The following is a 15,148-nucleotide window of genomic DNA, read 5'->3' as shown; positions in this document are numbered from 1 at the left end:
GGTTCTTACCAAGGTAATTTATTCAATATTCACAGAGAGAAATGCACGATGCTGCCTCTTGGGTAATGGCGTTGCTCCGAATAAAGTCCCACCCCCTTCGTCTCTCCTATTCTACGTCATTCCTACGTCAGCTGATCTGTGTTTTTCTGCCTCTGAGCGTTCTGTTCTCCTACTCTTAATGCATGCCAGGACCTTGGGGGGGGGGTGTTTGGCATGCTTTTCAATGACACTGAGTCTGCCAGCTGTCTCTCCCCTGGTGATTCCTCCTGCTCCTCTCCCAACATTTCCCAGCTTCTCCCCTCTGCAGCCTCTGAACTGTGACCTTCTGCAAACCACTGCTCTAAATCTATACTGTCTCCCTCTTCTCTGGGAAGTGCAGGAGGAGGGAGGAGTGGTCTCCACTATTCCTCTTCAACACAGTCCCTGATATTGTGGGGGGTGGAGTTGCAGGCAGCAGAGGAGTTCCTGCAGGGAATCTGGGGCAGAAATTCCCCACTCCAGCCACAGGGAGTGGAGAAAGCAAAGGGCAATCCAGGCACCTCTGAAATTCGCTGCACTCTGTCCATTTCAGAGGGGGCTTGCAATGCTGTTCCCGGGTGCCAGTAATCGAAGGCAGAGAGCTTTCTGCCGCATTTATTTTTCCACCTTTCACTAATTTGTTAGCAACATGGCAATGGATGCCAACTGCAAGCACAGCATTTGGGCAATTTTAATAATAATAATAATAATAATAATAATAATAATAATAATATCTTTATTGTCATTGCCCCCTTCGGGGACAACAAAATTACTTGACTGCCCCATAAAAACACTAATTAAACAATACAGTATAATACAGCAAGGGAGATTAGATGACTTTCAAAGTCCGGGCTTCGCATTCAGGGCCGAGATCGCTCTGGAGAAGAAGCTGTTCTTAAGACGGCTCGTTCTTGTCTTCATCGTCCTGTATCTCCGTCCCGACGGCAAGAGCTCGAAGAGACAGTGACCAGGATGCGATGGATCTTTTACTATGTCCAGTGCCTTCCTATGGCACCTTGTGGCATAAATCTGCTCTAAGGTGGAGAGTGGGCAGCCAACAATGCTCTCTGCTGCCTTAACAACCCTGCACAACCCCATCCTGTCCCGGGTAGTACAGCTTCCGTACCACACCCATAAGCCATAAGCCATAAGTGAGCACGCTCTCAATGGCACAGTGATAGAAGGCAAGCAGCAGTTTCTGCGGAAGATGGTTTTTCCTTAGTATTCTCAAAAAAATAAAATTAAAAAAAAATTCTTATTATTCCTTGCATTTGTAATCCCACCTCCCCACCCACCCATCAAGGTGGCACATATGGTCCTCGTTTAATACTCGCAACAATCCTGTGAGTTAGGTTAGGCTGGGAGGTAGGGACTGGCTTCTCAAGGTCACTGAGCGAGAGCTTCATGGCCGAGTGGGGATTCGAACCCTGGTTTCTCGTGTCCTAGTCCAATGCTCTACACCACTCCAACCTATTCTCTGCCACACAAGCTCTCTAAAGACTCAGCTAGACTGGTAAAGAAAAAGCGAGTTACTGTATTTTTCGCTCCATAAGACGCACCTGACCATAAGACGCACCTAGTTTTTAGAGGGGGAATGCAAGAAAAAAAAAATCTTTAAAGGGAGCGCTGAGCAGAGCCTGTCTGCATCTCAGACTCTGCTCAGCGTTCCCTTTCACGGGCCGTGTGGAGTGTGTGTGCGCGGCGTTTGCAGGCTTTTCCCCGAGGAGGGAGAAGGGCAGCCCATCACTGATGGGTTGCCCTTCTCCATCCTCGGGGAAAAGCCCCCAAGAGCAGCACACAAGCTCCGCACAGCTCTTGGGGGCTTTTCCGGGAGGTGGGGGAAGGGACAGAGTGCAACTAAGCCAGAAGCTAGTACAGCGAGAGGGAGTGCAGCTATCTCTCTTGCTGTTCTGGCTTCTGGGATAGCTGCGCAGCCTCTTCAGGGCAGCAGGATCAAGGCTCCCCACTGCCCTGAAGAGGCTGCGCCTGGCTAAGCCAGAAGCTAGAACAGCAAGAGGGAGCGCTGCGCAGCGATCTCTCTTGCTGTTCTGGCTTCTGGGATAGCTGCGCAGCCTGCATTCGCTCCATAAGACGCACACACATTTCCCCTTACTTTTTAGGAGGAAAAAAGTGCGTCTTATAGAGCGAAAAATATGGTATATGCATTGTATATGTGATATAACTTTGTGCCACCAGATGGCGATCTGGAGCCCCCTTTTTCTCTACCTGTTTTCCCTGTTTAAATTTACAACGTTTTAAACTGAAACGCTTCTTTGATGTGTCTAGATCCAGCCTAAGTTGGGACTTTCTGCTAAACACAAGTAAGCTAAATATGTTAGATTAGATTAGCAGAACGGACCTCTGGGAGAAACTTTGGAGGAAAGTTTTAAAATTTACTCACTGAAAGAAAATTATATGAAAATGACACATAGGTAAAGGTAAAGGTACCCCTGCCCGAACGGGCCAGTCTTGACAGACTCTGGGGTTTGTGCGCCCATCTCACATTTATTGGCCGGGGGCCAGCGCTGTCCGGAGACACTTCCGGGTCACGTGGCCAGCGTGACAACGCTGCTCTGGCGAGCCAGAGCCGCACACGGAATGCCGTTTACCTTCCCGCTGGTAAGCGGTACCTATTTATCTACTTGCCCCCGAGGGTGCTTTCGAACTGCTAGGTTGGCAGGCGCTGGGACCGAGCAGCGGGAGCGCACCCCGCCGCGGGGATTCGAACTGCCGACCTTTCGATCGGCAAGCCCTAGGCGCTGAGGCTTTAGCCCACAGCGCCACCCGCGTCCCTTTCGAAAATGACACATAGATGGTATTTAACCCTGAGCAGATTAGCTAAAATGTAGAAATCTGAATCTGATGTGTGTTGGAAATGCAAATAAGTAGAAGGAGCACTTTTTCATATGTGGTGGGTATGTAGAATAGCCAAGGAATACTGGGAAATGATATATAATGATATGAAAAAAACATTTCCCCCCAAAACAGAGGCATTCCTTTTGGGAATGGTGCAGACAGAGGTACCCAGGAATCAGAAAAACTTATTTATGTACGCAACTACAGCAGTTTGGATTTTGTTAGTCCAAAAATGGAGGGTGAGAGAGGTCCCTAAGAAGGAGAGGCGGCAACTTAAAATGATAGGATATGCAGTGTTAACAGAATGAGAGAGTGAGAATATCAAGTATGTAAAGAGGAGCGGAAAATCTTTGTGGAATATTTGGAAAATAACTGCAAACAAGTGAAAACACTAGTGGGATTAATGTAAATTCAACTGTATAATGTATAATAAAGAACTATGACTGGGGGGTGGAATGAAATTAAACGTTGTTCTCCCTCCACAACCAAGAATATGCAGAAATTATGGGAAAATTAAAAGAACCATGGAAGAGGAAGAAGGGAAGTCGATGAAGGTAGTATTGCAATACAGTCATACCTCGGGTTACAGACGCTTCATGTTGCATTTTTTTGGGTTACGGATGAGCCGAAACCCAGAAGTACCGGAACAGGTTACTTTTGGGTTTCGGAGGTCGTGCATGCGCAGAAGTGCTAAATCGCGCTTTGCGCATGCGCAGAAGCACCGAATCGCAATCCGCGCGTGCAGAGAAGCGGTGCTGTGGGTTGCGAACGCTGTGGGTTGCGAATGTGCCTCCCACAAGGATCACGTTTGCTACCCGAGCATCCACTGTAGTGGATATTTAATGGTGGAAATGTATACTGGAAAACTCTAATAAAATAAGATTAGCGGAACGGGCCCTGTAACAGTCACCGCCTTACCACTGCCTTGCTGTCTTCCGCAAAGGAGGCCTTGACGAACATGGCACCGAGCGCGAAGCCCAGGTTGATGTCTGTGTCGCTGATGCAGTACTTCCATCGGGGCAGGCAGGTCTGTGGGGCGGAAGGAGACCCTTGGCGTCAGCAGCACTGGCGGAGGAAGGGGGTGCGGCCCACCCTGGGTGTCATCCCTGGGGGGGGGGTGACATCATCGCCCTGGGACCCTCGCCACGGGTGGCTAGTCCCACCCCTGGCTGCACAGCATGTTTGCCACTCCAGGTGCCAGAGCAGCTAGCTCCATCTCTCATCAGCGGAGGAACTTGGGGCAACCTGGGGCCAGAGATGAACGCCACCATCAAACGCCTTCTCTCTCCCCACCCAGGAAGCAGGTGATGGTCCCTGGAGAGCAACTCCTGGTGAGGAGCACCCAGGATGGACATGGGTGGACCACCAGGTCTCCCAGTGTCTGAATTGCAGACAGCTGCCCAGCTTTTTGCCTTAGGATGAGATTTCTGCTTTTCTTTTGTAGAGCTTTATTTATTTATTTATTTATTAAAAATGCCTATACAGTGGTACCTTGGGTTACAGACGCTTCAGGTTACAGACTCCGCCAACCCAGAAATAGTACCTAAGGTTAAGAACGTTGCTTCAGGATGAGAACAGTAATCTCACAGCGGCAGCGGGAGGCCCCATTAGCTAAAGTGGTGCCTCAGGTTAAGAACGGTTTCAGGTTAAGAATGGACCTCCAGAACGAATCACCATATTTTTCACTCTATAAGACGCACCAGACCATAAGGCGCACCTAGTTTTTGGAGGAGGAAAACAAGAAAAAAAATATTCTGAATCTCAGAAGCCAGAACAGCAAGAGGGATCGCTGCGCAGTGAAAGCAGCAATCCCTCTTGCTGTTCTGGCTTCTGGGATAGCTGTGCAGCCTGCATTCGCTCCATAAGACGCACACACATTTCCCCTTACTTTTTAGGAAGGAAAAAGTGAGTCTTATAGAGCAAAAAATACGGTAAGTTCTTAACCCGAGGTACCACTGTATTTATTTACAATAGAGCGTAACAAAATAAAAGAATGAGTGCCGCCCAAGTTTCCTACTCGCCTTCTTTGAGCCGTACATGACCTCCATGAACTTCTCCTCTGCATCCTGGAAGCGCTGGTCCAGAAAGCCGGCTCCTTTCCTCACCAGGTGCCAGATCATGTAGTTGTGCAAGATACTGGAATGGAAAAAGGGGTGGGATGGGGGGGGGGAGATGAGGACCTCTCCATCCTCTCCTGGAACTGTCTGCAAAAAGTGCCTTCCCCCCAATATCAGTTACACACTGCAGGCATTGCAAGGGAACCCCCTATTAACCCTACCTGGATGTGCCTTTGGGTACTGCACCCAGGACCTCCTGCATGCATAGCAGACGCCCCACCTCTGAGCTATGGTCCTTAAAAATAAAGCAAGCTCCTAGTCCTCACTGTTCTGAACAAAGGGCTAGTTTAAAGGAAGCTGATCTTTACCAAGTCCATCTAGCTCTGTATTGACTACACTGACTGGCAGCAATGGCTCTGCAGGGTTTCAGACAGGGAGCCTTTTCTCGGCCCCACCTGGAAGATGCTGCCGGTGGGGATTGAACCTGGGACCTTCTGCATACAGAGCAGGTGCTCTGCTGCAGATGTTGTGCTCCTTTTGCTAAAGATGAACCAATATTCTAGTCCTCATGCTTCTGAATGAAGAGCTGATAGAACCAGGAAGCTACCTTACAGAGGATCAGAGCACTAGACTAAACCTGGGATCTTCTGTATGCAAAGCAGGTGAGCTCCAGCCTTCTACCTAAGCTTCCAGTCCTTGTGGTTCTGAACAAAGGGCTGATCCAATCAATCAATCAATCATCAATCAATCAATCAATCAATCAATCAATCAATCAATCAGTAAGGGCTGATTTAAAAGCAGAGGAAACTGCCTTTCAATGAGTCCATCTAGATCGATATAGCCTACACTGGCTGGCAGTGGCTTCTCTGGGCTTTCAGGTAGGTCTTTTCCCCAGCTGTACATGGAGATGCTGCCCGCGGGGACTGAACCTGGGACCTTCTGCACGCAAAACAGGTGCTCTGACCACTGAGCTAAGGTGGGGAGGGGGGCGCAGAGAAGGAAACTTCCATTAGTTCAGCTCGCCTCCAGACCCAGCCGCACTCACCGCCTGTCTGTGTTGAGGATGAGATAGGAGACTTGCTCGAGGTACTCTTTGGCATAGACCACCACTGGCTCCGTCTCGTTGATCTCCACCGGGGAGAAGACGGCATTCAGCAGGGGCATCCAGTCCACGGCCGGAGAAAGGTTCTTTTTTTTGTGGGAGCAGAAGAGGGGCAGGGCAGGGATGGGGAAGGTGCAAGAAGCAAAGACAAAGACAAGTTAGAGGTCTCTCTCTGGCTGGGGTGGCTGGCGGAATGGGACCTACAACTGAGCGCGGGGTAGAGAGAGGAACCCCTCCCTCCAAAACAAACAAACAAACAAGCCTAGGAAAGCTGGAAGAATCCCAATAAGGATCGGGCTGTCTCCAGCTAAGTCCTAAACAGAGTAGACCCACTGTTTTTATTTTTGTTTTTATTATTACATTTACGATCCTGCCTTTTTCCCTGACAGAGACTCAAGGTGACTTACAGCTAAGAAGAAGAAGAGTTTGGATTTGATATCCCGCCTTTCACTCCCCTTCAGGAGTCTCAAAGCGGCTCACATTCTCCTTTCCCTTCCTGCCCCACAACAAACACTCTGTGAGGTGAGTGGGGCTGAGAGACTTCAGAGAAGTGTGACTGGCCCAAGGTCACCCAGCAGCTGCATGTGGAGGAGCGGGGAATCAAACCCGGTTCCCCAGATTACGAGTCTATCGCTCTTAACCACTACACCACACTGGCTAAAATAGAAACAGCTAAAAACACTGGAGGTGAGGGACAACTAAACACACACACCCATCACAGCATTAGCTCTTTCCCTAAATTATAGTACTGTAATAATAATTATTATTATTGTTCAATATTTATATGCTGCCCATCTGAGTGGGTTGCTCCAACCACTTTGGGCAGCTTCCAACAAATTACAGTGGTGCCTCGCAAGACGAAAAGAATCCGTTCTGTGATTCTCTTCGTCTAGCGTTTTCTTTGTCTTGCGAAGCAAGCCCATTGACGGATTAGTGCTATTAGCGGCTTTTAGCGGCTTATCAGCTTATTGGATCAGCTGATAAGTGGCTTAGCAGCTTAGAAAAAGGGGGGGAAAGGAAAAAAACCCCGCAGGAACTCGCAAGACATTGTCGTCTTGCGAAGCAAGCCCATAGGAGATTCGTTTTGCGAAGCACCTCCAAAACGGAAAACTCTTTCGTCTAGTGAGTTTTCCGTCTTGCGAGGCATTTGTCTTGCGGGGCACCACTGTAAACATATTAAGCAGAGTAAGGCATCAAACATTAATAACTTCCCAAAAGCCTGTTGGAACAAGAATGAATGAATAATAATAATAATAATAATAATAATATACTGCTATTCATCAAAAGAACTCTGGAAGGTTCACAAGATAAAAATACAAGATTAAAACACAGACAAATAGTTAAAACAAAAACAACAAAACAATAGTAAATATTTTCCCTCGCCTTTAAATACATTTAAAAGGCTGTAGAATATTAATCAGCCAAAGGCCTGGTTGAAGGTCTTCACTTCACCTGCTGGTGGAAGGACAACAAGGAGGGAGCTGGTCTAACTTCTTTAGGAAAGGCCTTCCAAAGTTGTCTGGGAGAAGCCACCACCAAGAAGGTCCTGTTGTGCATTCCCGCCCAGTGCGCTTGTGAGGGTGGCGGGGCTGAGACAAGGCCCCCTCTCCCGAAGATCTCAGCCCGCAGGCAGGTTTGCATAGGGAATATGGACCTCCAGATAGCCTGGGCCGAAGGCTTGAGAGGTCAAAACCTACTCATTAACGCATATACAATCTTTTTCCACTAGGCCTTTGGCTTTCAATTATCTGTGGCAGTTTTGCATGGGCAGGAAGCTTCCACCTAGTTTTTTTAAAAAACGAATTGCCTACCTTGAGCTCCCTGGCAGGCATCTTGTGGTAGATGAGCTCCTCATCCCGACGCTTCTCCTGGGGGATGGTGATGTTGGCTAGGGTGGTCTCAAAGTCCAGGATCTCCTCCATCTGCCGCCTGGTCTCAGCTTCGTCCTGCCCCCCAACCAGCATGCCAAGCTGGACCATGTAGGTTAGGTACCCTGCAAGCACCTGGGTAGGCAGGTGAGGTGGGGGGAGAATTATGTATTTGCAGGGGGTGGACTAGATGGCCCCCGGGGGTCCCCCTTCCAACTCTACAATTCTATGATTCTAAGGCAGAGAAAGGAGGCTGCACGGAATTAAGGAGAGCAGGAACCACAACATCAAATAGCAGCAACACTTTGCAGCCCTTGCAATGTCTGCCTTTGGGGACTCCCCACTGCAAATGTCCAGTCTCAGACACAGGCAAATCACAAGGCTAACTGTGGATGTTTGGTGTCTGGGAGACACACTTTAAAGGTAATACGTAAAACCAGCTGCTCCCAGTCTTTTTCGAGGTCTATAAACTCATCCCCAGTGCAGCCTACCCTATAAAAAGCAATATTCAGAGGAGTGGTTTGCACGACCCGATAAGGGAGATAATAACACGATAAAATTCAAAACAGTAACAATTCATTGCATGTTTATTCAAAATCCGATTGAAGCTATTTAGTTTAATTAACTAATTCAACAGAATGGATGAACTGGATCCTGTATGGCTGATAGTCATTTACACAACATCAACTTCGTTAGACTGGTCATGTTGGGCGGATGCCGGATTATCGTCTTCCAAAGCAACTACTCTATTCTGAACTTAAAAATGGAAAGCGTAATGCTGGTGGTCAACAAAAGAGGTTTAAAGACTTTCTCAAGGCACATCTAAAAAAATGTAGTATAAACACCCAGAACTGGGAAACACTGGCCTGCGAGTGCTCCAATTGGAGAACAGCCTTTACCAAAGGCGTCATGGGCTTTGAAGACGCTCAAACTCAGAATGTAAGGGAGAAACATGCTAAGAGGAAGGCATGCTTGGCAAACCCTCACCGTGATCAACTCCTGCCCGGAAACCTATGTCCCCACTGTGGAAGGACATGTGGATCCAGAATTGGCCTCCACAGTCACTTACGGACACACTGTTAAAACCGTGTTCGTGGAAGACAATTTTACTTGGCTACAAGGGATCACCAAAGAAGAAGAAGAAGACCTCCTGCATCTCCTTGCCTTTTGGCACCCCCCTAGGGAATCCTGCTGCCACCTGGGGGCGCTACTGCCCACTTTCAGAACCACGGACCTAACAGACTGCCTCATCCGTTATGCACCCCAGTCTGAAGCCAGGACCGTAAGCACCCTCCCGGCCCCCGCCCGACCCTCACCTTCTCGTTCTGCGTTTTGTTGAGATAGTAGTCCCTGGAAGGCAACATCAGCCCTGCCTGGTCCACCTGCAGGGGAGACACAAACTGGAGTGAAGACACAGTTCGGCTGCTGGCAAAGTTCTGTCTAGAACAGAGGAAACTTGAGTCAGTCCACTGGGCTCCATCCAGCTCAGGGCCGTTGGCAAAGTTCCTGCAGACCTACCTGGAGGTCTGGGACCTTCTGCATGCCAAGCAGGAACTCTACCCACTGAGCTCCAGCCCTTCCCCACCTCCAAGGCAGGACCCTGGGCTGCAATTCTGGACCACAAAGACAGGGCCTTGCTGGGTCAAAGGCCCACCGACCTCAGCATCCTGTATCCTGCAGCAACAAATCAGGTGCCACCAGTGGGAAGGATGCTGAACCCCAGAGCTGCTAAGACAGGTGTGGGGAACCTGGAGTATGGTTACCAGATTTTTTTCAATGAATCCGGGGACACTTTTTTTTTTTTGAAGCTGAGTAGCAACAGGGAGTCAGTAGTGGGGATGGTGAGGCAAAAGACCCTGGGTCCAAGCACACATGTATATTGTATAAAGGTGCAAAGCCCTTCTTTTGCACCCTGTGAAACATAAATGCACAGTTTTTAAAAAACTGGGCAATTGCCGCCCACCTGTGACCCCCGAGCCTCCCCCGATCAGTCAAAACAAAGGGGGAAGGGGGCAGGAGATCGCACAAGGCACATCATATGAGCACAATACACATCCTATAGGGACTTCTGGTGAGGAAAAATGGCGGGTGGCATGGCAGTGAGCAGCTCCTGAAGCCAGCCAAAGCCAACTGTGCTACCAGGTTGCTCTGGGCTGCTGAGGCTGCCGCTGCCACATTTTCCGGGGACAGATTTGCAAATCCGGGGACTGTCCCTGGGAACATCTGGTAACCCTAACCTGGAGGTCCGCCAGGATTCCTGAACAGGCCCTCAGGAAACTGGTCTAGGCCCGCAAGGTGTCTCCACCATGTCTCTGAGTGCGTCTACTTGGCCACAATGACTTCTTGGGCATGGGTGACACCTCTTCCTTGCCTGGATGGAGGACGGCATCGTGCAGAGACTCCTAGCTTTTAACACAGCTGGAATGGAGCCTGCTGTGCCCACCATAGGCACACGGCCTCCAGAGATGGCAAAGGTTAGGCTAGGGCATGCCAACTCCCACCTCGGCCTGAGCAGGGAGAACCAACAGCTCCCGCTCCAAAAAAGGCATCTCACCCCTTGCGTGGCCCTTCCACCTCCCGCACCCACCTGGATGATGTTGACGCTGGAGTTTTTGGAGTCGGCGCTGACATAGATGGAGAAGAAGGGCCAGATGTGGTGCTGCGCAGCCAGCTGCAGCAGAGTCTGGTTGAAGTCGTCCTCCTGCCAGGGACCGCTGATGTTCCAGCCACCAAGCTGGAGGAGAGATTGTAATATAGCTTTTATACACACACACACACACACACACACACACACACACACACACACAGAGTGGTACCTTGGTTTGCATACATCTTGGTTTGCATATGTTTTTGATTACAAACACTTCAAACCCGGAAGTGCATGTCCCGGTTTGCAAACTTTTTTTGGGATTACGAACAAAGTTTTGTGGGAGGCCTCATTGGCGAAAGTGCACCTTGGGTTACAACCTGTTTTGGTTTACAAAATGGACCTCTGGAACGGATTATGGTTGTAAACCAAACCAAGGTACCACTGTGTGCGTGTGTGTGTGAAATTAAATTTTATGTTTTACAATTTAGAACACTCATTTAAACATCCTTAAAATATCAGTGCCTTCCCTTCTTCTCTTTCCATGGTTTATTTTGCATATCATAAATCCCTGCATATTTTACATAAACTAAACCATTCACTACAGTGGTACCTCGGGTTACATACGCTTCAGGTTACAGACCCCGTTAACCGAGAAATAGTACCTTGGGTTAAGAACTTTGCTTCAGGATGAGAACAGAAATCGTGCTCCGGCGGCGCGGCAGCAGCAGGAGGCCCCATTAGCTAAAGTGGTGCTTCAGGTTAAGAACAGTTTCAGGTTAAGAATGGGACTCCGGAAGGAATAAAGTACTTAACCCGAGATACCACTGTATTCCGTTAGTACGCCCATCAAAACTTATTTACTCTGTTGAATTTATCTTAATGATGCCAACGTTTTCAAGTGTACACCATTTCCTCCCATATATTCAATAAACATTTTCCAATCTTCTCAAAACGTATGTTCTTCTTGTTCTCTTATTCTATATGTTAAGTCCGCAAGCTTCGCGTATTCCATCAGCTTAAGTTGCCGTTCTTCTTTAGTTACGACCTCGCTTGTTTTCCATTTTGGGGCTAACGAAACATGGGCTGCAGCAGTGGCATACATAAATAACCTTTTTTTGACACCTAGGAATTTCTGTCTGAATTATCCCCAACAGAAAGGTCTCTAGTATTTTTGGAAAAGTACTTTTAAACATTTTTTTCAATTCATTATGGATTGCAATATTGCATGCAGGCATGAATTCACAGAGCAATGCACCTGAACTATAAGAACAACTGGTAAAATCCTTTGAGATCAAAAAGCCGATGATTGGTGTGTGTGTTGTTTTTTTTAACGAATACTTGGTTTCGACTAATCAGTTTGATGTGCACGATCTGAGAAATAGTTGGAATAAAGAATTACGAGTTTCTATCTTACCTAAGTTGGGACGCGGGTGGCGCTGTGGGTAAAAGCCTCAGCGCCTAGGGCTTACCGATTGAAAGGTCGGCGGTTCGAATCCCCGCGGCGGGGTGCGCTCCCGTTGCTCGGTCCCAGCGCCTGCCAACCCAGCAGTTCGAAAGCACCCCCGGGTGCAAGTAGATAAATAGGGACCGCTTACTAGCGGGAAGGTAAACACCGTTTCCGTGTGCGGCTCTGGCTTGCCAGAGCAGCTTCGTCACACTGGCCACATGACCCGGAAGTGTCTCCGGACAGCACTGGCCCCTGGCCTCTTGAGTGAGATGGGCGCACAACCCTAGAGTCTGGCAAGACTGGCCCGTACGGACAGGGGTACCTTTACCTTTTTATCTTACCTAAACAGTGGGACAATATTTGAGCTTCAGTAATGTAAAAATGATGATGATAATGATGGTTTTGGACAACACTCTGCAATCAGCGAACAAAACACTTCAGAGCAAAGCTAATAATTCTCAAAAAGCTGGACCTGGGAGACCTTCGGCCCCAGAATCAAACCAGAAACAATGACCAACCTCTTCCCCAGTGGCCTTCTTGCGATTTTTAATAAAGTTTATACAGAATGTAGTAGGCTATTAATATTTACCTATGTATTAGGATAATAGCATCAAACTAATAAAAAATGTATGGGTATTTTTTCGTACATATTCACATTTATCTACACATTTCGGTATCTTCTTTTTTTCTTTGCATCACTTCGTAACTGAAAACCTTTCGATAAAATATCAATATCAAAAGAAAAAGAAAAAAGGAAGAAAGCCCAAGGCTGCCTTCTCCTCTTCTGCCCAGCCTCTTAGCCTGCCTGCCTGGCTCCTGGCCCGTGTTCCCTGGGCTCCCTCACCTTCTTGATGCGGTCCACCAGGGGCGTGGCCTGCAGCTCCTCAATCTTGGTCTCGTTCATGCAGGACTGGTAGTAGCGCTGGACTTTGCGTTCTGCCTCGCTGGACACCTGGGCTGTGGTGTTCTCTGGAGAGAGGGAGAGAGAAGCTCCAGTCAGCCATGCCACTTCAACACCCAACCCCCTTTCGCTGCCAGGCACAAGATGAAGAATTGCAGAACTGCAGAGTTGAAAGGGACCCTAGTTCAACCCCCTCCTGAAATGTAGGAAAATCACAGCTTGGGGGCCGGGGTGAACTGAAGTTTCCCTGCCCTTCAACTTCCACCTCCAGAAAACTGCAAAGCCTGTTTTCTGTTCAGCTGGTATGCATGCATGGAAAGGTGGAGAGTTTTTTCTAGGGAGCCATTGGCCTTGAGATAGACTTGTGGAACTCACTGCCACAAGATGGGACAAGAAGAGCGGTCAGCACTGACAGCTCGTCCCCCCCACCCCCCAGCATTACACCATTTCACAGAGATATGGAAAATTAGCACCTATGAAAACACAACAGTCCCAGAGGGAGTATACCTCTGAACGCTAGATGTTGAAGGGAGCTGGGGGCAGGTGGAGGCTGCCGTTCACATAATGTCTCCACTGCTGTTCTCATAATGCTGGTCTTGGTGACACCTTTGGTCTGCGCAGCAATACCTGCACAGCAATACCGTTTGGGTTGGCTCCCAATTCTCCATCTCAATGAAGACTGAAGGAGTGCATGAGAGAGAGGAAGAGAGCAACCACATGCCACGCGTATGTTCTACCAGTGATCCACCTAACCTTTGCTCGTGCAGCTCCCAACACACTGGCAAGACTTGCTGCCTGCCTTCGAGAATTGGGGGGCCTCAGTGGAGCACAGGCAAGAGGGAAACAAATGGCACTCAGTCCCTCCCTTGCCCTTCCAAGCCAGCCAGCCAGCCTGCTTCCTTCTTTCCGTCCTCTCTCCCTCCCAGAAGCCCCGAAAGAACAAAACACCCCCAGAAAGCAGAAAGAAAATGGAAACTGCAAGGCTTCCTGCCAGCGCAAGGATTTCCAATTGTGCAACAGGACGTCCTGCACCCCCTCCTGTGCCCCACAATCTTCCCAGGTCTGCCCCAGAGAGTTGGAGGAACCTCCAGGATGAATTTATTACTTACTTACTCACTCAATTTATAACCTCGCCCTTCCTCCCAAAGGGAGCACAGGGTGGCAAACGCACAGGAGATAAAGACAGTAAAAGTGTCCTGGAAACCTATTTCAATGGAGCCAGAAGATGCAGGCAATTTCATCAACTCTGTTAGGAGTTAGTTAATTAAACTAAACATGCTAGTTGGGTAGTGAAAAATGTGCAATTAATTACTGCCTTGAATTTTATTGTGTGAATTTCTTCCAAAGCAGGACGTGCAGACTGCTGTTCTGGCTTTTGTTTTCAACAGGGTAGGGGGCACTGGGAATGGGTTTATGGAACCAAGGAGGGGCATTGGCTCCCAAAAACTTGGGAACCACTAATCTAGGATTAAATGGGTTGCTAATTTATGGTGAGGGGAAGGAGGAAATTGAATGGGGGGGGGGAGCCTCACTGCACAAGCAGAATTCCTTGCACTGACAATCTGCTGGAAAAGACCCTGTTCCACGCTCCTGCCAGACTCAGGTGGCAGCCCTTGCAGATTTTCCCCGCTCCCCTTTGCAGATTCCACGGGAAGAGATGGGTCTCCCTTCCGCCGGCTCACCCAGAAGGTGCTTGAGGATGGCCTGGTTGTGCTCCCAGAGTTTGTTGAAGGTCCCCCAGCGGGAATGGCCGTCGGGGATGGGGTTGGCCTTGATCCAGCCCCCGCAGGCGTAGCTGAAGAAGTCCTCACAGGGGTCCACCGACCGGTCCAGCGAGCTCAGGATGGAGCTGGTCACAGAGATGCAGGACTCCGTCAGGCAGAGCCCTGGAGGAAAGGGGCAGCAAAGGCTGGTCAGGGACACAGGATGACTTACAGGGGAATCCCCGCTTACACGGGTCTTCCATTCCGAGACCCTGCACATGAATCCATTACGGACCACTCCACCCCCCGTTCTGCCCCCGCAAGCGGCGTTTGTGTGAGTGGTCATGCACAATTCAAATGCATGTGAATTAGGAGCTATTTTCATTCATTTAGGCAACCCTGGGGTGGCAAATAGAAATGAAACACAGTGTAGACCCACTGAAATTAATGAAGCCAGCCAGTCATAAGAATATGGCCCAGCAAGCCATATAAAAGGATGTCACATAGAGGAGGGAGAAAGGTTGTTTTCTGCTGCTCCAGAGAAGCGGACACGGAGCAATGGATCCAAACTACAAGAAAGAAGATTCCACCTAAACATTAGGAAGA

General features: G+C 48.9%; 1 protein-coding gene across 6 annotated transcripts in view; it reads right to left on the bottom strand.

Annotated features, from left to right (window-relative positions):
- Window positions 1-15,148, bottom strand: part of ECE1 (endothelin converting enzyme 1) — a 79,898-nt gene that overhangs the window by 14,884 nt on the left and 49,866 nt on the right. For all 6 annotated transcript variants that reach the window (XM_082229999.1, XM_082229996.1, XM_082229998.1 and 3 more), the window contains 8 exons: window positions 14,522-14,725; window positions 12,783-12,907; window positions 10,489-10,635; window positions 9,218-9,283; window positions 7,845-8,036; window positions 5,977-6,119; window positions 4,896-5,010; window positions 3,793-3,903 (listed from right to left, as the gene is read on the bottom strand). In XM_082229999.1, the coding sequence (XP_082086125.1) occupies window positions 3,793-3,903; window positions 4,896-5,010; window positions 5,977-6,119; window positions 7,845-8,036; window positions 9,218-9,283; window positions 10,489-10,635; window positions 12,783-12,907; window positions 14,522-14,725 (1,103 nt within the window). The remainder of the gene's footprint in view (window positions 1-3,792; window positions 3,904-4,895; window positions 5,011-5,976; window positions 6,120-7,844; window positions 8,037-9,217; window positions 9,284-10,488; window positions 10,636-12,782; window positions 12,908-14,521; window positions 14,726-15,148) is intronic.

This window comes from Podarcis vaucheri (genome assembly GCF_965113315.1).
Source record: "Podarcis vaucheri genome assembly, chromosome: 7".
NCBI classification, from domain to species: Eukaryota; Metazoa; Chordata; class Lepidosauria; order Squamata; family Lacertidae; genus Podarcis; species Podarcis vaucheri.
This window is presented reverse-complemented; position numbering and strand designations above follow the sequence as displayed.